Source organism: Oscarella lobularis, chromosome 16 (genome assembly GCF_947507565.1).
Source record: "Oscarella lobularis chromosome 16, ooOscLobu1.1, whole genome shotgun sequence".
Classification (NCBI taxonomy): Eukaryota; Metazoa; Porifera; class Homoscleromorpha; order Homosclerophorida; family Oscarellidae; genus Oscarella; species Oscarella lobularis.
In genome coordinates this window covers 403,740-428,888 of record NC_089190.1, presented here as the reverse complement: position 1 = coordinate 428,888, position 25,149 = coordinate 403,740, and the positions used below count along the sequence as shown (strand labels likewise).

The window sequence follows — 25,149 nt, the reverse complement described above, 5'->3', positions numbered from 1 at the left end:
ATATGAAATACAAAATACGAAATACAAAATGACTGAAAGGTGCACGGACCAAGTCTCGGTAACCTAGTGTAAAGAATAAACTTAGTTTTGCGTTCTAGAATAATTGGTATTGCAGATGGCGAGATGTAATTACAGAGTCTACTTTACAAGGACATCTCACATTAATAGTAAAACAAGGATTAAAGTGTGGAATGATCTTATTCATAATTTCAAAAGTTTGTTTTTCAGTTTATTTTTCGAGCCTTTTCTCATAGTAGCTTAGCACCTGCTGTAAAAATATAAGCAGTTTAAGTTGTTGACCACAACCTTTTCCGGCGATCCTTCCGGTACTAATTTTTTACTGGAAGGCCATTTGTCGGACCTTTTCGTCGTCCCATTTGAACAATATTAGCCGGTCCTATTTCTCTTCTGTTCTGCTCACGTGACATTACCCATTCCCTCAGTGACGTAACGTAACGCAGTGCAACGTTGACGTAAGGAATACAGAAGATGGGTCTATTTTCGGCGCTCAAAGAAGAAAGTTAAGGACAGATATGAGCGACGAACATTTCATTGAGCTTGTCAGAAAACATCCCGGCCTTTACAGGAAATCGATTGCTTTTCTTACATATCGACAAAAATAGAGAATGCTAGGACGGAAGTTTCAGACGAGCTGTGCATTGTGAGTTAGTATACTTTCTCAACTAGGCAGTTTTTTCTCACGAGAGTCGTAAATTTTAGTTGAAGAATGCGAGAAGAGGTGAAGGGCTTTGAGAAAACGGTTAGCAAAGGAATCGAAGAAGCGGAAAAGGCAAACCGGAGGAAAGCGAGACGACCTAAGACAGTGGGCGTATCACGAGCGCGTGTTGCTCTTTAGAGACTGTTAGTCACAGAGGGTATTGACGTCGATTAGAAAAATTGTAATTTTAATTAGTACCTTGTTTCGTAGAACGTCAGATAGATAGTTATTTATTCGAAAACCTTGCAGAGGAGGCAGAAAGAGACAAGAGGACTGATGACGGCGGAGAAGAAAAACAGGGAGAGAACCAAGAAGATGAAGTTGAGGATGAGAGAACAAGGGTCGATGAAGGGACTAGGGAAGAAGAAAGATGAAGTAGAGTACCATCCGGTTAATTAAAGCCAAGAAATTATAATTGGATTGTATATGCAGAGGAAAGCAATCAGGCAGAAACGAGGTCGACCTCGAAATTATTCAGAAGATTCAATCTAAGAAAGAAGATCCTTAAAAAATACGTATTCAAGAGGTACTCTATCATATTCACTGTTATGAAAATTAGTTTTTTCATTAGTACAAGCTTATTATAGCATATTACATTAATCTGTGCCTATAAAGTAAGTACTTAGTGTCATTGGCTCTTTACGGTAGACGTACTTGAACATCTTGCCAGGCTCCAGTTGCTGCGCTAAATATGTGCTGAAATGATTTCTGTTGGTTGCCTCCCAGGCGGATACCGTGAGATAAATTGCTGGATTCGTCTGCTCCTCCAATCGCCCGCACCCATGTTTCCTCTTTCATCTTCATGCTCAATAGAATTGGGCAGACAATATAGATCATTTTAAGGTGATAATTCTTGATCAGATATTTTAAGATAGTTATGGAAAGTGCAGTTAGCTTGGGTAATTAATGAGGCTTATCTGGAGACGCTATGTACGTATGAAGATAGGAAATTGAGAAGCCATAATTCGAAATGCATATTCTACTACTGGTCGTGCTCTTGATATCTACAGTTAAATATCTTCTTAGGCTCTGGTAAATATTTTCCTGGACATGGGCGTAGAATGTTTTCACCTAAGGCAGAGAATTTGCTCTAATAAAGTAAACGTGCGCAGAGATTAACTTTTGACGCTAAACATCCCTCCTTGTCGACCGAAGGAGGCACCGTCCTGCTGATTAATACGTGTTTAATATAACAAAAGATTTTTTTCTTTTCTTTGTGCTGTGCGCTTGTAGCGGCGGTCCAATCGGACGAGTTGGGTATTACGTCTTTCAATCTACACGAGTATATATTTGATTTTTTATTGTGCTTTATTGTTGTAGCGGCGTTGCTAGCGGACGAAGCTAGCAAACTGATTCTGCAACTTGGAGTTTCGTCCAAGGTACTGGCCCACTTAATGCCGTTTAGTCATTTCATGATAAATTTAGGAGACGCGCGGCTGCACAACTGGAGCGTGTACAAAGATTGCAGGCGATCTGGGCGGTCAACTGACCGGTAAGTCCTGCAGACTACACAAGTTTGCATAAATGATTGCTTTCTGTCTGTGCTTCGTCGCTGACAGTGGTTTCGGGGTCGACAAAGGGTTGTCGACGTTCCAGTGGCGGCGTCAAAAGCCAACGCCGACGTTCCAGTAGCGGCGTCGACAGCCAACGTCGACCTTCAAGTGCGGCCCCGTACGGAAAAAGTCATGAGATCTCACGAGATTCACATGAGAAAATGCCAGATCTCATGACCATTCTCATGTGTAGTCTCTCATGAGTCTCGTCATGATAGACTACTCATGAGCTATCTCATGCGAATATTTCTCATGCGACGACGTCATTAGAAAATCGCGAGCTTCTACTCACTTTTGTTTATTAAGTCAGACTATAACATCTATTTGACGCAAACAAACAGAACAACAGACAAAATTGACTATAACTGTGACAACATGATGCTGTACTATTCATCCTTTGAAGTCACTTCAGTCTTCCTTTTCCTTCGACAGCTTTCTTCTCTTCGCCGCACTGTCAAGAAAGATCCTGTTTAGACATCTTTTCATCTCTATGTCAATCCAAGGCTTTCCAGGGTAGGCGTCTTCTACTAATCCTATCAACGGAAATACGATACTACATGCCACAGATACAATTATTAGAGTACTCTTACTCATAAGAGCCGCGTACTTCTCCTCGTTTGCTATTTCTTTCTGAACTCGTTTGTTCTTGGTAGGCAGAAGTCCGCATGATTCCAGTTCGTCCTGCGTGTACACTTCTCGGAGTAATTTCTGGGCCATTTTCTGCGGTGTTCCAGCGTCTTTTGCTAGCTGATACCTGCTCGTCAGAATTTTAACCGGCCCAGCCACGACGTACTAATAAAGATGATGATAAAAAGTCTGTACAAAAATCGAGAAAAGCCTACCTGTGGATTGGACGCAAATTCATGGAAATTTCTTCTTTGATCTATCTGTTCTTTTTGACATTTTCCAAGCAGGAGCGGCGCTGGAGTACCTTCTTCTTTCTTTATCATTACTCTCATGTCCTTCTTGCAAATCTAAATAAGCAGAAAAGGGAACTAATTAGAAAATCATAAAAAATAAACAAGAAGTTAAGTGAATAACATGACTAGCATTCTAACTAGAACCTATATAATGCCATACAGGTACCTTTTCTTGTCCAATGACTTCAATATCTTCGTTTATTTTTGCTATTTTTTCCTAGCAATTCGTACTGCCACATTCAGCAACAGAAATCACAGTTACATTTACCAATGTAATATCTTCTTTTTCAGCAATTCTTTCAACTTTTTTTCTTTCTTTGTCAGCCTATATTGACAAAAACAATTAATGGCTTGGTTTCCGTTCAGCCAGTCATTCTACTACTTTATTAATTGCACTAATAATTTTGCTTCCTAGCCTCTCAAGCATTGGCAATATTTTCTGACATTGGCATTCTTGGACCACCGATTTCTCTGCTTGCTCAATCAATGACGCTTGTTCTTGGTCTGCTGCGGAACTGTTCTGCTGCTCGCTTTTTGTCTACGACCAAAAAAATTGTAATACGGATGAATATAAGAAAAGTCATTTCATATACATATGTTAAGCTAACCTCGCCATTTCCTGAAGGAATGCTTATTTTTTCCACAACGGCTGTATAAAAGCCGAGTTTTCCGTAGCATGCTGAGACTCGTGATCCGACGCGAAGTACGCTTAATGATTCGTCAATCGGCGCCATTTTCGAAATTTTCTTTCGCTCCCGTACTCCATCCTCCTCTTACTTGATCGAAAACACCCCTAGACAATGCCATGAGCAGTCGTTTAGCGAAGAAAGGGCGCGGTAGGCCATTTTCTCTCTCACAGCCGGAATGAAACTTCCTCCACTGAGTCAGAGAGAGCGCACTTTCATCTTCGGATGAGCCGGACTGATCTTCGCTTTGAAACGCCTTGGGCCTTTTCACTGTACGACCAGCAAACGTTCGAATAGGAGAGATATCGCTTTGGGGCGGTTTCGCCATAGTGCAGCTGAGAACTGAGCGCGCGCGCCTGCTTTGTTACGTCACAATGACAACAGCAAATCAGAGTCATTCTATTATTCTTGTTTCCCGTATAACTGTTGTAGTTTTGGGCCGTTTACTCCTTCTCGCGCTTCTAAAATTGGACATTGGTTCGTCTTTTGTATGCAGAAACGCATAAAGTCGATATTCACACCGTTTAGAGGAGTTTGGGCGGAAATATGAGCACTGGACGAAGAAGACCAAAAAAATATCGTCTCTGGCGCGACGATTCCTCTCTGAAAATACCCAAACAGACTGTAAGCAGATGGAGAAGACGATTGGCCGGCCAGGAATACCAACCGCCGGCGTTTTGCAATGAAGAAGCCGAAGGTGAATTATACTTATTGAAATTAAGTGTGCAGGTTTTTTTCAAGTGCCCAATATTTAAGATGGAGATGGATGTCTCGAAGGAGAACTCGAAAGCTTGGCTCTTGAAGATTATACAGAAACGACTCGGTGTGATTTAAATTATAATTATTTGATAATTTTGCTTACTGCATGAGAACTTTATAGTGAGAGCGCTTCTGACGAAGAGGAGAACATTTCAAGTGACTCATTCGAGTTGGAAGAATCTGAAAGCGATGTCATCATTTCCAGTTGTGAAGAAGAGGAGAGCGACTCAAGTGAAACCAACGTAACACTGCATGTGCACAGAATGTCAATAGAGTAAAATTATTATTAATATTAAACAAGACACCTGCACTACTACATCTAGTGATCTCATCTATGCTTCAGCAAATATATCTGAAGAAGAAAGCACCAAATTATTAATAAAATTAGCTTCTCGTCACAGTCTTACAAAATCCGCACTCTCGGACGTCCTTGAGTTATTGAAACGGCACTTTCCAAAAGATGCAAAAATTCCACGGCACCTTTCGTCAGTTTACATGCTTAAGAAGATGCATTTAAGCAGCATACGCAGCATCGTCGAACATACTCTGTGCCTTTCCTGTAATCAAAATGTCGATGGAACCAGTTGCCCTAATCCTTCATGCACGAAAGCAGATTTAGCGGCTTTTGTGCAGCTTTCAATTAAAAATCAAATTGCACAGTTTTTCAAGAGTATGAATGTACCCAGTATAATTACTTAATCAAAATGTATTCTCTATTTAAGGAGATGAAGATTTCCTTGGCAAAATTGTTGTGCCTCAGTTTGGGCCATCATCCACTATCGACGACGTATTTGATGGCACACTCTATCAAGAGAAAATGGCTCATTTCAAGCTCAGAGAAGCCGACATTTATTTTTCTTTATCTATCTCTACTGACGGAGTTCAAGTTTTCAAATCTTCAACTAAGTCGATGTGGCCAGTCTGGCTAAGAATAAATGAACTTCCACCTTCAATTAGGTACTTAGAGATATTCGACATTAGAGTTGCAGTTATTCTTAGGTTTTACAGCAAGTACAAAATTCTTGCGGGACTGTGGGTTGGAAAGCGTAAGCCACCCATGCTTTGGTTTCTAAAACCTTGTGCAAAAGAGCTTAATGAACTTGCAGTAGACGGTTTGTCGTTTTATGAACTTGAATGAGACAACGCACGACGACCTTTCTTTTATTCAGGATTTCGCATTGTTCTGAAGAAAAAAACGCTTCTATGCAAGGCGTTTGTGTCAGTATTTGTGGCTGACCTCCCGGCTAAAGCAGCAGTGCTGTCCCATGCTCAGTTCAACGGAAAATACGGCTGCACTTACTGTATGCAAAAGGGTGCTGTCGTTGAGAAAGGAAGAGGCCATACAAGGATTTATGAGCACGCCGCCGAATATGAGGAGAGAACGCATAAGAGCATTTTGCAGAATGCAAGGATTGCTCTCTACGAACACGTATGTATTACGTTACATATATACATTCTATGACGTAATAATTTTTTGAAGAAAATTGCTTATGGCGTCAAAGGAGCATCAGCTTTGGCAGCTCTAGACAGCTTTGATTTGGTTCAAAGCGTGGCAATAGACTACATGCATTGTCTTCTTGAGGGTGTAGTCAAAAAATTACTCAGTCTCTGGTTCGACTTTTCTGCTGAATTGTACTGCATAAGTAAATTCACTGACGTCGTTGATCAACGGCTCAAGGAAATTAAACCTCCGGAAATTGTCACCCGTTTGCCAAATAGTATAGCCAAAAGATGCTATTGGAAAGGTAGTTCTTATGTTGTTCATTGACCTGTATTAATGTATCTACTATATTTAACTTTAGCATCAGAATATCGCTCGTGGCTTCTCTACTACTCTCTTCCAGTTTTGCAAGGCATTTTACCTGATCACCTCTGGTGGCATTACAGTCTGCTAGCTGGAGGAATTCTGATATATTTGCAAGAGAGCATCTCAAAAGTTCAGGAGAGAGAAGCAAAGAAAATGATCGAGTCGTTTTGCTTTCTCTACGGCAAATTATATGGTACGCTCTATTGCATTTTGTTAGTTTTGAATACAATAATTACCTGTAGGTCGTGAACACTGCACGATTAACGTCCATTTACTTTGCCATCTTTCTGACGACGTGAGGCGTCATGGTCCATTATGGACCCACTCTCTGTTTGAATACGAATCAATCAATGGCTATCTGAGAAGGCAAATTCATGGAACCCATGATATAGAAAAACAAGTAAATCCATTTAAAACAATCTGCGTGGTGTTTTACTGCTTGCAGATTGCTGCAGCATGGATCGTGCAGTCAGATTCTGACGAAGAGAAGAAGGGTTATTTATTTTCTGGAAGTTTTAGGTATAAACTTCTAATTCGATCGGTAGCTGTAAATAGTTTAAGCCTAATTTTCTATTAGTACACAGCGTTGCAAACGCGAGAAACTAGAAGATGATATTTATGGATTAGGAAAACGAAAGGATCGCAGTACCATCACGCAGGAAGCATATGATGCTATAAAGGACTCTATAGGAGAAGATATCAGCGGAAACGAATTCAGCGTTCAAGTATTCCCGAGAGTCTTCATGGGAGAATTAGGCGTTATCCACAGCAAAGCATACGCTTCGTCGTCAAGAAGGAACAACTGCGTAGTGCAAATTCGAGCTGACGGCAAAGTGAAAATTGGGATCATTCATCTTCTGCTTTCAATTCGAAGGCGTCATGACAATCATGTTTTCAACTGTGTTCTGTTTAGTCCGATGAAAGCAGCAGAGCCTTTGTTTACTAGTGCAGATGCTCCTGAAGAAGTTGTGGGCCATGTGAATACCCTAAATGGGTTGTTCAGATCCTTCAGAGGGAAAGAAAGCTATATCATGTGCCGAATGACAGACATAGAAAAACGAGTAGTTTGCATCGAAACCGACGGTAAAGTGCAAACCATCGTAGTTCCTAATTGCTTCGAAAGAGACTAGAAAAATATATGCAATGTATCTTTGATTTGAATTTGAGCCTAAATAGTAAAGCATAAATATGCAGTAAGTGAATCTCATGACATTTCACGAGGGGCTCATGAGATTGGCATGAGACAGACTATCTCATGAGAGCAACGCGAACATCTCATGAGGTCAAAGTTCCTTTCATGAGACCGTCGACGCTCTCGTGAGGTTTTAAAAAATCTCATGAGATTGGCCTGCGTCTCATGAAATTTGCCCTCATTTCATGAGATCTCATGATTTCTCACGAGATCCCATGAGTTCTCATGACTTTTTTCGTACGGGGCGTCTTCTGAGATACCATCACTACCACCTCCGCATCACGGAGAAATTGCTGAGGGTAAGATCCAATTTATGTTTCTTCGACAATGTCATCCCTTGACCGTTGTGTAGGACGTAAACAAACGGAGCATCACCAAAATGCTTAAAACCAAAAAAATATTAGTCCCAAAGTTGAAATTCCTGCGAAATCTTCACCAAAAGCAATTCAATATTTCTCAATCCTTTATTGCTCGCCGTTGCGGAGAACGAGTTATCAATAAGCTTAGCAAATGCATGGGCTAAAAAAGCGCGCGATCCCCCAGTGACGTCACGTAAAAGGAGAGAAACTAACGTAAAGGCTTGTGTCCTTTGCTCGCGTGATATTCGTAAATTCCGCTTTTGACGAGCGTGTACTCGATTTGTTCATCAGTCGGCGCGACGAGGACCTGATCCGTCGCATTAAGGACGTAGAGGGTCACGTTCGGTTTAACTAGATCGCCTGCGAAAAAAATGAGACGTTCGCGTCTAATTTTTCGTGGCGATTTCTTACGATAGCTCGTCTCGTCCGCGATTTCCTGCCAACTTGTGTTAGTCACGACGATTCTCGTCTTTTTTGGGACGTTGATCACTTAATATCGCGGATTTAGATTTGTTATGTTTGAGCCTATTAAGGCAATAACGTTAGCTTTGCCTTTTGTCTACAGTCAGACTCCCACCTTTAGCTAGGCTCGAGGGTCCAGCCTGTTGTCCGGTCTAACGCGCGCGCGCGTATCCCTACCAACAGGCTGGACGCATATGACAGCACGTGACCTGGGCGTGAAAACGGAGATCGACGGCGTTCGAAAGGTTTTCGGACTTTGCCCGCAGCACAATGTTTTATTCGAGAAGTAAGAGATTGAATAATACTAAGAAGGCGTTTCTATCATATGTATACCTCAGACTCACCGCATCCGAACATTTGGAGTTATTTTCTCAATTGAAAGGAATGAAAAACAAGAAAGAAGTGCGCATGGAAGTTAATACTGTAGGTAGAAAATTTCGACCCATACCAACCCTTTTTATAAGAGAAACTATTTAATCTCTTTCTCAGGTGGGTTGAAGATTTGGGTTTAACGGATAAAAAGAAGGCGAAAGTCTCCGAACTCTCCGGCGGAATGAAACGCAAGCTATCCGTCGCCATGGCCTACATCGGCGGCTCAAAAGTCCTCGTACTTGACGAACCGACGGCGGGAGTCGATCCCTACGCGAGAAGAGGAATTTGGGACCTCGTAGTAAAGCACAGAGAAGGTAAGAGCACCTCAACGCATCTCCCCCTAACGCATACTCCAGGCGACACAGTTGACGGAGTGATACTTCCTAGGGCGCATGTAGTTAGCGAACTCCCTACGGCACAGTTGACGGAGCATATGCATCCTACGTGACAGAGTATGTACTCCCGACGGCACGTTTGACTGTTGTATTAATCTGCAACTCGTTGCGCGAGTGGCGCTTGCAGATCAGGCGCATGGAACGTTGTTCGTGCATAAGAAGTAGAGACGGGAACGCCCATTTTTGGGTGCAAGTGTCTGCAAGTCGTTGCGCGCGAGACGCGCTTGCGGATCAGGCGCATGGAACGCCACTCCTGCATAAAAAGTAGAGTTGGTAAGAACGGCCTTATATACTCCCTACGGCACAGTTGACGGAGTTTTATACTCCCGACAGCACAGTTGAGGAATTTTATACTCCCGACGGCACAGTTGACTGTTGTCTGGTTGTTGTATGACCTACCAGTGTCTGCAATTCGTTGCGCGCGAGCAGCGCTTGCAGATGAGGCGCATGAAACGCCACACGTGCATAAGAAGTAGAGACGGGAACGCCCATTTTTGGGGTGCAAGTGTCTGCAATTCGTTGCGCACAAGCGGCGCTTGCGGATCAGGCGCATGGAACGCCACTCCTGCATAAAAAGTAGAGTTGGTAAGAACGGCCTTATATACTCCCTACGGCACAGTTGACGGAGTTTTATACTCCCGACAGCACAGTTGACTGTTGTCTGGTGGTAGTATGACCTACCAGTCTCTGCAATTTGTTGCGCGCGAGTGGCGCTTGCAGATCAGGCGCATGGAACGCTACCAGTGCATAAGAAGTAGAGACGAAAAAGCCCATTTTTGGGGTGCAAGTGTCTGCAATTTGTTGCGCGCGAGCGGCGCTTCAGGCTCATGGAGCGCCACCGTTGCATAAAAAGTAGAGTTCGTTGGAACGCTCTTATATACTCCCTAAGGCACAGTTGACGGAGTTTTATACTCCCCACGGCACAGTTAACGGAATTTTATACTCTTGACGGCACAGTTGACGAAGTATGTAATTATATATTCTCAGGTCGTACCGTTGTTCTTTCGACTCACTATATGGACGAAGCGGACGTTCTTGGCGACGGCAAACTCTGCTGCGTCTGCTCGCCGCTTTTTCTCAAGCGACATTTCAGCGACGGATACACGCTAGCGCTGACGAAACGTCGCCACGGTTCGGACACGTCGCTGGCTTCCGCCGCCGCCCCCGCCGCCGCCGCCGAGTCGCATCCCGTCAAACCGGCATCGACGACGTCGGTTTCTGTGGAGAATTTAACCGACAGCAGGGACGCGGTCGAGGAGAAGGCGAAAAAGTGCGACGTCACGCGGATTATTCATTCGCACGTTCCTGAGGCGAAATTGGTGGAGGACGTCGGCGCCGAAGTGTCGTACGTTCTTCCGAAGCTGGCGTCGCAAGGCGGACGACTGCCGGCGCTTTTGAAAGAGCTCGATCAACGCATGGACGAAGTGGACATTGCGAGCTACGGAATATCGGCATCGCCACTGGAAGAAGTATAGGGAGAATTAGAAGTGTCACTGGACCCATGACGCTTTTCTTTTATGTAGGTTTTTCTCAAGGTCACCAATGAGACGGAGGAGGAGATACAGCCTGATCCGACGACTGGACACTCGCTCTTCAGTCGTAAGGAGTCTTAGATCATAGAAACGATAGGCTTGTTGTTTAACTTTGTCCTTCCCTGTATCATAGGGTTGAGACGACGTCGTTGGGGTGATCGTCAATCAAGACAGAAACTTCTCTCTGAACCAAGCGACGAAATCGATTCTCACTCTCTCAAAGAAACCAGAGAACCTAATGACTCATAAGCAGAAGAATGCAATGAAGAAACCCCATGAATAGTATCTCAATTCGAATATATAATTTTCTCCTCTCTCCCCAGGTCTCAATCTCGGCGACGGCGACACCGGCTTGTGCACGGTGACCAGATCTAGTCTCTACGCCAAGCAATTCAAAGCGCTCACCGTTCGCCACTTTCAGCACATGAAACGCTACGTCAAAGGCTTCGTCGCTCGATTCTTCCTCCCCGCCGTCTTCGTTACCGTCGCTCTCATTCTCAAAATGTTCGCCAACGTGTCGAAAATCAAACCGATGGAACTGAGCGCCGCTCTCTACCCGGACACGACGCATTTCCCTGTTCGAAATTTTGAACCCAATTCGACGAAAACCACGCGCTACGCGGACGTCGTAGCGCAGCCGTGCGGCATCGTGGCTCACTATCTGGCCGAGAAAATGAACTACGATCGCTGCAAGGCGTACAAAGGCGACGGATGGACGGTTTTGTTGGGAGCCGAATCGAATGCGACGTGCCATTGTAACGCTGGCGGAAATTTTGTGTGTCCAAGCGACGTCGGAAGTCCTAAGCCACCCGAATTGAAGACGATCGGTGAGCAAGTGATACAGGATTTGACATCGAAGCCTCGAATGTCTCGCTATTTGATCGACACGACAAGTCAGTACATACTCGAAAGGTGCATCATATAATCAGTCATTTTTAATTGATTTTTTTCTTGGTATTTTGGAGCTAGTTTTGGTCACGTCAATCCGCATCTTCCCCGAGTGAATGCCGGTCCGTATCAGGATGTCATGAACGGGCTCGCCGTTCGCAAGGCGGCAAAGGCGTGGTTCAACAACAAGGGCTATCACTCATCGCCGATATCTCTCAACGCGCTCAACAACGCGCTCCTGCGCGGAAATTTGGACATAGACGATGACAAGGACATATGGGAATACGGTAAGCGGTAAGAATCTTAAGTACATTTTAGACTATGTATTTTAGGTATTTCCACGTACAGTTATCCCTTCAACGAAACGGCGGGCAAACTCTTTCAAGATCAATTGTACGATCTCTTACACTATATTTTTTATTGAACTATTATTTTGTCCTAAAGGCGATCGGGCGTCGATCTTCTTATAGCCATATGCGTCATCTTCGCACTTGCCTTCGTTCCGCCCTCCTTCATCCATGATTCTCATACGCGAACGAGCGAGCGGCGCCGAGCATCTTCAGCTCGTCTCCGGCGTTCATCCGGTCATGTATTGGGTCTCCAACTTCGTCTGGCACATGGTAGAAATGAAATCTCTAATGTTGTCCCTTATTAATTATTTATTGAGTTGAATTATATGGTGACGGTCATCTGTTTGGCAATTATCTTTGTCGCCTTTCAGGAGAAAGTCTACACGACTTCGACCAATTTCGCGGCCGTTATTTGCTTTCTCGTCCTATACGGATAAATGAAATAAAATAATTAATTTTTAAATTTATGAGAGATTTTCTCATTTTAGATGGGCCATGATTCCGCTTATGTATCCGGCGACATTCATCTTCCGCGACGGCAGCACCGCTTACATCGTCACCATGGCCGTCAGCCTTCTCGTTGGCCTGACAACGACCATGGCAACGTTCATCCTTTAGCTTCTCGGTGAATTTGGAGACGGCGTAAGATTCTTCAATAACGATTCCTCAACATTTCCAGTGTTCTTTTTGCTAGGGCGTAGCGGAATTCAGCTGATTCACGTATCGGGTAGGAATTGTTATATTGGTAATTTTTATAGGGTAAAAAGATAACATTTTATTCTTCTAATTTTTTCTCTTTTGCAGGCTTGAGTAGTATTGTAGTTAATTTTTCTTTGCAGTTGGCTGTTAATTTTTTTACGTTTTAAGAACTTTTGCACGCTAAGAACATCTGCTTTCTAATTGCATGGCAATTTTGATAGCCCTTGCCTTAAATCTTTCTCTTTTGCAGGCCTAAGTAAAATTGTAAATTAATTATTTATTGTATTTGACATTTTTCATGCCGTTTGTAGAATATTTTGCATGCTAAGAATTTTCTTTCAGTTTGCAAGATAATTTCTTTCATGATAGCTCTCGCATTATTAACTTTTTTCTCTTTTTTAGGTTTAAGTAATATGGCAGGTAATTTTTAAATGTAGTTGACTTGTTCTTTTACAAATTTTGCATGCCTCTTTAACTTTTTTTATGCCTTTGTAAAGCTTTCTAGCTCAGGGAGAATCGGAAAACCTTTTTTATTTTGCATTGTTTAAGTTATTAGCCACTTTTATATTATCTTTTTGTTAAGCTTTTTAGTTTGGTTCTTTGTATACTTAGATGCTTGTTCTAATAATTATTATAAACCGTGTATTGCGTAAAAAACCACCCTTTTAGAAAGCAATATATCAATCATTGTTATCGGACATGTAACCTATATTATTCGATTATGCTTAAGTTCATTACAACTTAATGAAGTTACGCACTCCGCGTAATCATGAAACGTTTCGCGAAACGTTTGCGAAACGACTTTGCAATGGCTTAAGCAACACCGTAAGCAACGGTGTAGGCGAAAAGTTGCTCGAAATGTTTCATTCGGGGTGATTTTTTAGCCATGAACTCACTAACTTTTTGTCGTTTATTTTTGGAGGATCCACCTTTAAGATAAATTCAATTACTAATGGCTTTTTTCTTATGAATCGTAAACATGCGAAAGCACTATTTGAAATCGAAAATGCGCTAATAAAAATTTGCGAAAAATTTGATTTAAGAACTATCGAGCTAGATACGTCACGTTTTCATTTCATTTTAATTACCAATGTGTGATTATTTATTTGAAGATAATCCAGAATAAGAGGCGTCGACGATTCGTGTAATCTATGCTTCTGTGTATGACGACATAATTCTTTGACTCATCTGATGTTTGCAGTATTATCAGAAAAAAATTGTTCAAGAGCCGGCCGTGCAATGGGAACAATCAGTTTGTGGTGAAAAACAAGATAAAAAATTTCAAAGATTTTCAATTTTTTTGTACAGGCCATCTTATGACAGCGGGCGAAAGAGCCGACGGTCAGAGGCAACGTTATCCTTATGCTTTTAATTACTGTCTTTTTATTAGAAGAACTACGACTTGCGCGATATCACGTTAAACAGCCATTCTTAATTTTCATTTTTTAATTTAAATATTTCAATTTTAATGTTAATAAAAATTTGACGCTTACTGGTTCTGCTACCTCAGGTGACAGTGAACGGCACTACGACGAGATCGACGGAAGCGCTGGTGGCTCTATGAGAGAGGATGCAGAAATCACGTCGCGTTGCCTACACTGTCTAGTTTTAAATATTCATTGCATTTTTGCAGAGCTTCTGCAAATAGTCCGAAAGTGTGTCCTTGAAGACAAAGATCATGATCATAAAGTTAACTGAGAGGTAACCTTATTCTTCGAAGCTTTTTGGTTGTGGAAAAGTAATACATAAATTTATCTATCATTGTGTACCCAAATTTAGTTATATTCTGAGTCTGTCACACCGCCATCAAAGAATTGAAGAAATTTTACCCAATCGCAGCGGATATTGCAAAGAAGGGGGCGGCGAAACTGAAGGCGGCTGCACGAAAGGAGGGAAAGAAGGCGACATCGGCGGTGGAAGAATAGAAGGAAAGGAAACTACCCGCAGCAAAATCCGAGGCGCATGGGATCAGGTGAGGGATGCACTGAGAGTCGTTGGTGATGATGTTAGCGGGAGGACATTCCTTGGCCTTCGCGACACTAAATTTAAGGCTAAACTACGATCAAACAAAATGAAAAAGTATAAAGGAATAAGTTAATTTAATTTGCTATTCAATAATTAAACAAATCGTTGCAGTATTAATTTGCATGTATCAAAGTTTATGTAGCGTCACCTGCAAAGAGATAAACATACATGTTACGCATGAATTCTATTTCTTCCGTAAACGCTACGCTGACTCGGATAAGCGTCTACAACCCAATCAGAATGTCAATCCTTCGATGGACACGTCTTTGTCGTGAAAAGATTGGATTTTCGTAGGAAATTTGAAGAAAATATCGCACTAATTAAAGGGGTTTCTAAGCAGCAATTCCATTTAAGGGAAATGAAGCGTCTCCAAGACATAAATAAGGTAATGGTTAAGGGCAACCTTTAATATGTTCCGGCTGAGTTATATTTACCTCATTTTCTTCGAGGCATTTCCGAAAGAGGAATTTTTGAGTACGCGTCTGTCCAAATGGCTTCCTCAGTTGCCGATATTTAGTAGTTTAAAACAATATTTGGCGTCGCAGACGGCAAATAAAACAATGCTATATGTATGTTTATACAGTAGTTATAATATAGAGAGCCAGCTCCTTTTGGTGCCTGAATAACAAGGTGCTTTCCACCTATACTGCCGATAGAATAGTCTTAGAGGATTTCATATCACTGTACAGGCATGTTTGATAATGTTGCATAGTATGCATACTGAAGAATGTCCAAATCAATAACTAAAGGTAATAGTTTGCATAACGTCTCCGGTAGCTAGCTATCTGAAGGTGACGGCAAGCCGCTCCCCAGGAGATGTAGAATTGTGAAAGGTGGGTGATTCTTTAGCAATGCAGGATCCAGTAGTGTGTCGTTTGTTCTTCTCATCGCGAGGAAAGATGCAGACGTCGTCCTATTCTTGGATAAGCACCAACACATCGTAGATACAGCGTAGAACGCCGACGTGATCCACGTCAACGTTTCGCAATTTCTTTTGTAGAAAATCGATAACAAAAGAATCGACGATAGATTGGCTCTCTGTGCCGATTAAATGTCTTTTAATTAGAAACAATGCCATTGCTAAGATTCCTCTGCAAGATTGACTTGCCTCTATTTGAAAAATATGCATTCTTTTATCGCCATATTGCAACTATTTAAAATGGTTGCATTCCTTTATGGTTTTGTAATGCATCGTTTTGAAACGGGCGCATCCCTTTATGGCCCTGTGTGATTTGAAAAGGTTGCATCTTTTCATGGCCCTGATGCATCCGTTTGAAATAGATTCATCCCACTTTAACCCGATTGCGCCTATTTGAAGTGTAGGCATCCTTTTTGCCCTGCAATGCGCATTTTTGCGACCCTAAATGCTTGTTCATGTCCAAACTGAATGCTGAAAAAAGCTTGAAAAGGACGCCTACACCACGAAGAAAATTAGATATTTAGAAATATGATACAAAAGGCATTGTCCATGTAAACCATATAATGAGAAGCAAATCCTATAAAGCGAGACAGCAAAACGTCAAAAATGTTTCCTATTATTGCCATGAGAGCAAAGATTGACATCTAACACCGCATTAATTGGTATGGCAGCTATTGCGCTGATCCTGCCTCCACAACAGAGAGCAGTTACCTTTTATGCAGGCGTGCTTTGCAGCGAATTCGCCTACCGTCTATAACAGTTGAATATAAGAAAGCCAGCTTTGTTGAGGAACACCAACATATCTGGGGTATAAATTGCTGCCACAATGGTTTCCAAAAAAATATTTTTACGTCCTTCGTCGCTCTGGGAAGCAATTCTATTCAGCTCTTTAGGCTTAACCCAAACCTTCTCAATGTCCTCTAAACGGTTGATTGGGATTCCTCTCGTTTGCTATGCCTTTGAAGCTCTACTGGCAGTTCTCTTACATAAACGCTTGGTTTACGCAAAGCGAATTGCACATAAATTCTTCCAAATTTTAAAAAAGCCGTCTTGAAGCGTACTTTTGCATCAAACCTCTGACGTCTGTCGTTTGCTACAATAATTGTACATACTTCTGACCGACTTTTTCGATATGTAGTAAAGGCGAGAAACTTTAGAAACACTCTTCTTTTGAAGACAAACCAACAAAACGGCTCTCCATAAGAAATCGGGCCAGTAAGCTTTCGGCATAAAGTGTAGTTTATGAAAGAAGTGCCTTCCGCAGGCGTATCTGTCACCGACTGTTCCGCGTTCTCAGCGTCTCAGTGAGGAGCAACTTTTTTGAAATCGACGGTAGCAGTCTCCTTGCTTTACCCGCTTGTTCTCTCTTCAACTGTCCTTCGTTAAGGTAAATATCTTCAAAATGTTTTCTAGGCACCATCTGTGTGTTAATGCAGCAAAAGATCTCATCATAACAGCCGCAACACGTTCGGAATCGTCAAAGCAAAAAAATTTTCAGGCAGTCGGTGTTTTTATAGGCAGAAAGAGAAAGACAATAACCCATTTAATACATAAATAAGTTAATCGATCTCAGCTTTCTAGGTCACTTTCTGCGTCGATAGACTTTTACTTTCAATCTAAAAACGGACATCTCCAAGCTCGACCTTCAGGGTGACCCGGCCGACGAATTTCGCGGCACGGTCGGCCGCATACGCACACGTGGTCATCGGCAAGAAGACCTTGTTGCCGAAGCCAAGATACTGCTGTGTCCGAATCGGTGACCGTCCTAACCAAGTCCACGAACTTCATGCGAGGTAGGGCACTATGAGCGCCAGCTGCCCGAGCCATCGAAGCAGTTGTCAACAGACAATAAGAAGATGCAATACTGACACATTCATAAGCCTTTCGCGTGCGGAAATAGACAAGAGGGAGGCACATCCCCCACCCATTAGTATTATTTACAACGGAATTAGCGCACTTCAGAGGGTAATACACGTCCTTAAGAACAACCTTTTTCTTTCAAATTATTTATTACTTGCTTATTTATTCATTTTACCAAAAATAATACTCAGTGTTCAAATCATGGCACCGAAAATTACGGCTTCCAAAAGCTGCTAAAACTGCCACATTCGCAGACGTAAAATCACTATGACATGCTATTAATGGCTTAGTACTTCGCAGAGGCATAAATAGAATGCTATCGCGCTCTTAAACATTGAAGCGCCACCACTAATGAAATGGTGTATGACATGTCATTCTTTGCGTACCTTTCCTGCACTGGATCTTTTCGGTCTTTTACTATTAGCTAGGTTGGAGCTGGCTGCGTGTCCAAAATCTAATCACTGGCCTACATACGGCAGTGCTTTTAGGCGTTAAGCATTCGCCTCGTACTGGACGCGGACACGTCACAAAGAGTACTTCTCTCCTTTTCGTTCTAGCTAATGGAGGACTTGGGGAACAATTTAGAGCAGCCGTCTGAGTACGATGCATCAGATGATACGTATTCAGACAGTGAACCAAACAGCGAAGTTGTCCTACAGTCGTTTGACAACTCCCCCTCTCCTGCCCAGGAGTCGGACGAGTCAGACGCCGAAGCTCCTGGGACTGCAGTTAACTTCCCATATCAGATCGAGCCCGAATATCATCCAGTGATGAGAACGACGGTGAATAGGAGGACAGTGAGAAGGCCTCTAACGTCATTTTCAAATTTCAACGCCATATTGCGTCCAAAATTGCATCTTGTGTTTGGGCGCATGTCCAATGGTGTCAAATTCATATACGTTTTTGTTGTCACGCAATTTGGTAAATGTACCGGGTACTGAAGTTTGAAAAAAAACAAAGCTTCCGTTCTCACAGATAATTGAGACATCGAAGACATTCTCTGTTTACCCGATATCTGTTGCAACGCAATCTTTCACTGCTGGGTGTAGCGCGAAGTCAGAAAAAAGAGCAGGGTAGTTTAGTGCCATAGTCAGTGACCCTAATAAAAGGTACGGCTAGCTGACTCAAAACTTGCTGACTCAAAACTATGCAAAGATTGATCAATGGAAGCGGCCTAGTATCGCCAAGCGACACACAAAGACGATCCCATCTGAAGGCACAACAAAATTGCCAGCTACAGAACACAATTGGCAAAACTGTTTTTTGAAGGCTGCCACGTCGCCAGGTTTTTTAATTTCAATGGTCACCTCATCTTACAAAAGCAACAGCATTGGCTAGTCGTTGTATCCGTATCTATCAAAGTTGCGACGTCGGGCGCTTGCGATAGGACACTTCAAGGTTGCTATTTTCGACAAAAAGGCAAATGTACCAGCAGATCGTCCAGGACAGCAACCCACACACGAGTATGAACCATTGCATTGCTTAATCGAACATGTGTTCCTTTCTTTGCCGACGGTATCTGTATATAGCCTACCGCCAATTTGTGCGCTGTTGTAGGGATTATTTAGAAAAAATATCAAAACATTTTTGTTATCATGTTCTGTTAAAACGATTCGCAACACTTTTCCGTCTGATAAATTTACTGGTTTCTGATACCCACGGTTAAAACACAATTAGAAAGAAAATTTTTTTCACCTTAGCTTTCTAAATCTACTGCAATGTCTTTAAACGGCAAACTGTTCCTCCAGATTCTCAAAATTTTGGCAGAGTGATGGTGGAGCTGACTCTCGTTCGATTACAGATGTCTCCTTCAGGACAATACGTTTCATTACTTAAGCCCTTTTTTGTGTGACATATCCTGTAGATCTTACTATACAAAATCAAAGATCGGTTAGCGTGTATTAAAACGGCGATTTTAGTTTACTCGTTCGTGGAATTAGTAAAGTACTTTTTACCGTGGAAGGATCAGAAGACTGCTTTCTCCCCAGCGGGCACTTTAACCAAGATCCCATTGAAAACTGGTTTGGCCAGCAAAGGGCCAGAAGCGGTGCTTCCGAAAATCGATCAGTGCGGCAAGTCCTTGACAACTCCATGTCGATTAAGCAGCAGGGGTTCGTTGGCTCTTACGCTCGTCAGGGGAGTCTTCTGGTCGGGTAAAAGCGAATGTATCGCAGAGATCCAAAGCGTCGTCGCCAGAGATAGATCGGTCTACAATACTGGTTTTCGAGAGTGCTACACCTACGCTAACGGGGAACGTCAGGCCACGTTCTAAAACAGATCACTCCAAGTACGTTGCGTTTCCTCACTTCGCTTGTTATTTGCCGCTTAGAAGTAATCAAAATGCTTCTGTTGAAGGCTGGGTAAGGAGCTTTAGCAGTTTAGTTTCGCCGCACGGCGAGTGGGCGTGTTCAGGAGTGTCAGGTACATGTGAGTTTTTTCTCTTCTGTAGAAGTCACGAGCACAACAAAGCCAGAAAAACAGGCGCGCTGCTAGCATGTATCATTGAGAAAACGGCGATCGTCAGATAAGTAGTAATGGCGCATATATAGAATTTTTTCCTTCTTTTTAGCTGGGAGGTAATTGTCAATTTTATTTTTCTGATGCTTTTCTAAGATTAAAACAACCATTTGAGCGCATTAGATTGTTGTTGTTAAGCGAAAAATTTGTAAAAAAATGAGATATTTTTACGTCTTTTGTTTGTACAAACAAGTTGATTGTACGTCGCATTATTAGGTTTTGGCTTTGCGCTTATCGTGTGAGATGGCAATGTCGCTAAACGGGCGATGAGTGGAGGATAGTAGAACACGCCCACTTCTTCCTGGCAAAGAGAAAGCGCCCCGGAGCTTACCGAAGGTATAGATAGTAGCGTAAGAAGTTACTTAACTCATAATACCCTTGGAAAGTTGACCTACGAGAAGTAATTCGCGTGAGCTTCTTTGACCCTATCCCCTTCGGCGATTCTGGAGATCCCGGATTTGACGTCATTGTCGACTGCTCTGTTGCAGAGCGTCGAGACATGTGTTTTGTGGTCCTCTTGGTGTAGCTTCGCAGTGGCGGCGAAGCGCTTCCATGCACGCTTGGAACGCTTCCAGTTGTCTCCCTTGTGCATTGGATTGGCAAGATTGAGCGAAGCTGGTCGGCGACCAGAGTGGTGAGCCATGAATCTAGCACACTCCTGTCACCATGTTACAAGTTGAGAGGGGTTTATTGGGAAGACTACACATGTACACGAATTACAAGAGTTAATATCAAAGAGTACGTATAGTTTGCAACAAATTCGGCGCGGACAGTATCAATTACCACCGCATGGATGTTCGGCGTCGGCATATATTAACTGACAAGTGGCGTGGTTTTCAACGAAATCATTTCACTGGCACAAATCCCCTTAAAGTGCATTTTGTTGGAGAAGGGGCCGATGATGACAATAGAACGCGGCGGGAGTATTTGAATCCCGTTATGCACGAGCTTCTCGACAGCCACTTATTTGTGTCCTCTGGTCAGACAAAGCTTCCGGCACCCAATACCAAAGACGTCATGGAAAAAAATTCTCTATGCTGGACGCATTATAGCGACAGTGCTTGTTGTGTCCTTACTAAGGAGATCTATTCTTTAGAGTGTGTGTGTATACGGGGGACCAACAATCATCGAGCATGCGCCTACCTAACCTACCTAGTACCTAACACCTCCCCTTCTCCACCGAACGCGGAAAGGGAGGTCCTACTGCACAGACGACACAAACCGCCACACAAAAAAAAAACAAAAAAAATCAAACAACCACACCACAAAATCAGTACTTATGATTAGCAGTATTCGACCTCATATTCCGAGTGCCACCTGGGGCGTTGCCTCTCGCGCTGAGGTCGTGGCGCTCCGGTACCAGCCGCGGCAACTGGTTCTGGACGTGGCGTCGTTTCCGGTTGAGGCGCTGCGGATGCTGGCGGAGGTGTAGTCGGCCTCACTCTAGAAGTAACTCTTTCTCCTTGGGTTGCTCGTTCTCTTTGCCCCGGACTGACGGGACCATCTCTTCGACCAGGTGCGCAGATTTCAGCTTCCTCTCCTTCGCTTGCCCTTGTTGTCGGCTCCTGTGTCGGTTGCTGCTCGGTGGACAATTCGCGAGGGTCCTGAGCGAGAGGCCGTGTGTTCTCTCTGCTCGCTGATGTGTGATTTTCCGCGGATGTCGGTTCGTCATCCTCTTCGGCATCCCGAAGCTGTGAAACGTGTCGTTTCCAAACAACGTTACCTCCTATAGCCACCGTGTATGACACGGGGCCGGTGCGTTCCAATATCCACCCTTTTACCCATGGAATAGTGGAACGATAATTGCGAACCCAAACGGTCTCGCCATATCTAAATTCTCGAAATCGCTGTGGCGCATTGACGAGGGTGCGATCGTCGACCGTTTGTCGAACATCCGACGTCACTAAGGCGAGCCTGGTGCGCAGAGGGCGGCCTATGAGCATCGATGCCGGCGTTTGCTCTGTAGTCGTGTGCGGGGCCGTCCGGTATGCCAGTAAGAATTGTGCTAATTTGGTGCGATGCGAGCGTGCCGAGGTGTCAGCTTTCATTGCGCGTTTGAAACTGCGGACGAGACGTTCGGCGAGGCCATTCGTCGCTGGATGATACGGCGCCCCCGTGACATGCTTTATCCCGTTTCGCGACGTAAACTTTTGAAATGCCTCCGAGGTGAATTGCGGCCCAATGTCCGAGACAATTTGTTCGGGTAGACCGAACAGCGCGAAAATAGCTCTCAGCTCGTCAATAGTGTCTTCCGCCGACGTGCTTTCCATTTCCACTATTTCTGGCCATTTGCTGAAGGCGTCGACGAGTAGAAGATACATACGTCTTTGAAAAGGACCGGCGAAATCAATGTGCAGCCTCTGCCAAATTCTGGCCGGATATTCCCAGCGGTGCAAAGGTGTTGCAGCGGGCGCGGCGGCTGTCTCCTGACAGCCTTGGCATCGGCGAATCATCTTCTCGATGTCCTTGTCTAGATTCGGTCACCATACATAGCCACGTGCTACCGCCTTTGACTTCGCCATTCCCAAATGACCTTCATGTAACACGTCCAGCATTCGTTCACGCAAAGCTGCTGGCACAAAAGCCCGAGAACCCCAAAACAACACTCCTTCATGTGAGGTGATACTGTCTTTACGGTCGTAAAACGGTTTAAGCTCCGGCTCCCTGTTGTGCGAGTCCCACCCTTTTAGCGTGCCATCGGCCACGACTGCTAAGATAGGATCTTGCCGCGTCGCTCGCCGTAGCATCTTTGCGGTGACCGGCAACGGGTCTAGCACCGACGCATAATACAATTTGTCAGTTTCTTCGGTCGAGCCAGGTTGTTTTTCACCAGGAAGAGGTAGCCTAGAGAGCCCGTAGCAGTTTGCATGTTTTTCTGTCGGTCGAAATTCGATAGAGTAGCGAAATGCTCCTAGAAACAGACACCATCGCTGGAGTCGTGCAGCTGCAGTCTCTGGCACCTCTCGAGTCCGGTCCATAATGTACCGCAACGGTTTGTGATCCGTTTGCAAAATAAAGTTGTCCCGGCCTTCCAAGTAATATCGAAATCTTTTTACTCCCCAATAGATAGCCAATGCTTCTCTCTCAATCTGGGCGTAATTGCGCTGTGCTTTGTTCAGTGACTTTGAGGCGAATGCAATAGGTCGCTCCTCTCCGTCAGGCAATCGATGAGACAGCACTGCTCCCATTCCATACGACGAACTGTCACACGCCAACGTGACAGGTAACGTGGGATCGAAATGCATTAGGACTGGCTCTTTTTGTAGTAGTGCTTTCACGCCTTGAAACGCCGCTTCCTGCTCTTCCCCCCACGACCAACTTTCTCCCTTTTTAACAGCGAGTGCAACGGCTCTAACAGCGTTGCCAGATTCGGAAGAAAGCGACTATAGTATTGCGCCATTCCTAAGAATGAGCGTAGCTGAGCCACATTCGTCGGATTTGGCATTTCTCGAACCGCCACGGTTTTGTCCTTTGATTGATAAAGTCCATCGGCGGCAATGACGTGCCCGCAATAAGTCACGGACGGTTGTAAAAACTTGCATTTTGCCTTATTGGCTCTCAGACCATGGGTCTCCAGTCGCGTCAGTACTTCCTCTAAAATCTGCAAGTGCTCTTCAGTCGATCTTCCCGTAACAATAATGTCATCGAGGTAACATTGCACCATTGGCAATCCTTGTAAGACTTGATCCATGGCCCGCTGCCAAATAGCAGGCGCGGATGCTACCCCAAAGGGGAGACGTTGGTACTCGAAAAGTCCGCGATGTGTATTGACAGTCATAAACTTCTTAGAAGAGTCTTCCATCTCCATCTGCAAGTATGCTGTTTTTAAGTCCAACACGCTGAATTTTTGTCCTCCGTTAAGATTGGCAAATATTTCGTCAATACGGGATAGCGGATACTTGTCCACGTCAAGGACTGCGTTGACAGTGGTTTTGAAATCGCCGCACGCACGGACCGATCCGTCCGGTTTTCCGGGTGTGACTATGGGTGCCGCCCAGTCGCTGTGTGGTACCGCGCGTATGACGTTGTCTCTCTGGAGCTTCTCTAGTGCTTCGTCGACCTTCGCGCGCCGAGCCAGAGGAACTGTCCGGGCCTTAATATATCGAGGAGTGCTTCCTGCTTTAACTGCGATGTTCGCCTTAATGCCTTTTAGTTTCCCCAACTCCGGTGAGAATACTGCCTCATGGCGCTGCAAGATTTCCTTTACCGGGTCTTCTATAGCGTTTTCCATCTTAAACAGCGACCAATTTAGCTTGATCTTGCGTAGCCAGTTCCGTCCGAATAACGGTGGCCCCGAGACGGGCAATACGTGTAGCGGTACTTTTTCCGACTGTCCTTTGTGCGTCGCTCGAACCCAGCACATTCCCACGGGGTGTACGATCTCATCGGTATATGTCGAGAGTCGCAGGCTAGACGCCTTCAGTTGCTTCCATCTTTTCGGTCCAAAAGTCTGTTTGAATTCAGCCTCTCCTATCACAGACACAGCGGCCCCAGTGTCCACTTGCATCTGTACCTCCCGACCATCAATATTCACTACCACTTTGAAAGCATCTTCCGAGGATTCGATATGAAACAACTCCGCTGCGGAAGTAGTATCGTCGTTTGCTCTAGTATTACGCAAGTCATACAGTTGGCCTTCGTCCGAATCCGAACTTAAAACGTCTTCTTCGACAACATGGATTGCCTTCTTGTCGACTCTAACTGCGTGTTTCTCCACTCGTTTGTCTCCGTCAGCGCTTGTGCTGGATTGTCCTTTTTCGCCGCGGTTCTTTTGCATGCACGCCCGGCTGACGTGTCTCTTCTTCTTGCAGTGAAAACATGTAGCTTGTTTCCTGGGACAGGTCTGCGGTGAGTGAGCCCCCAAACATCGAAAACAGGGCTTCGCTTCTCCCTTTTTTATCGTGAACACAAGCTCGGCCTGGCCCGCTGTGGCTTGTCGCTGTGTGCCGCCAACTAATGTCGTGGCTCCTTCGGCGGCATGCTCCATGCCGATACAAATCTCGACGGCCTTGTCAAATGTCAACTGTTTATGGTTTTCGGCAAGTAGCTTGCGCGCCATGCGGTCATCACGAATGCCGCCAACAAAACGATCGCGAAGCCGCTCTAGGCGGCAACAGTCCGGGAACTTGCAGTCGC

The 25,149-nt window shown here is 44.2% G+C and overlaps 1 protein-coding gene and 1 long non-coding RNA gene across 2 annotated transcripts; both read left to right on the top strand.

Moving 5' to 3' along the window:
• The first annotated feature begins 8,650 nt into the window (after positions 1-8,650).
• LOC136196888 (phospholipid-transporting ATPase ABCA1-like) lies at positions 8,651-11,941 on the top strand. Its single transcript, XM_065986551.1, has 6 exons — positions 8,651-8,742; positions 8,946-9,142; positions 10,211-10,692; positions 10,747-10,822; positions 11,079-11,667; positions 11,725-11,941. Exons 1-6 carry the CDS (start codon positions 8,651-8,653, stop codon positions 11,939-11,941), a joined length of 1,653 nt encoding a protein of 550 aa, XP_065842623.1.
• A 33-nt stretch (positions 11,942-11,974) lies between these two features.
• Positions 11,975-12,447, top strand: LOC136196616 (uncharacterized). The gene is made up of 3 exons (XR_010672283.1): positions 11,975-12,036; positions 12,088-12,263; positions 12,311-12,447. It is a non-coding gene; the product is annotated as an uncharacterized lncRNA (long non-coding RNA).
• Positions 12,448-25,149: the final 12,702 nt, after the last annotated feature.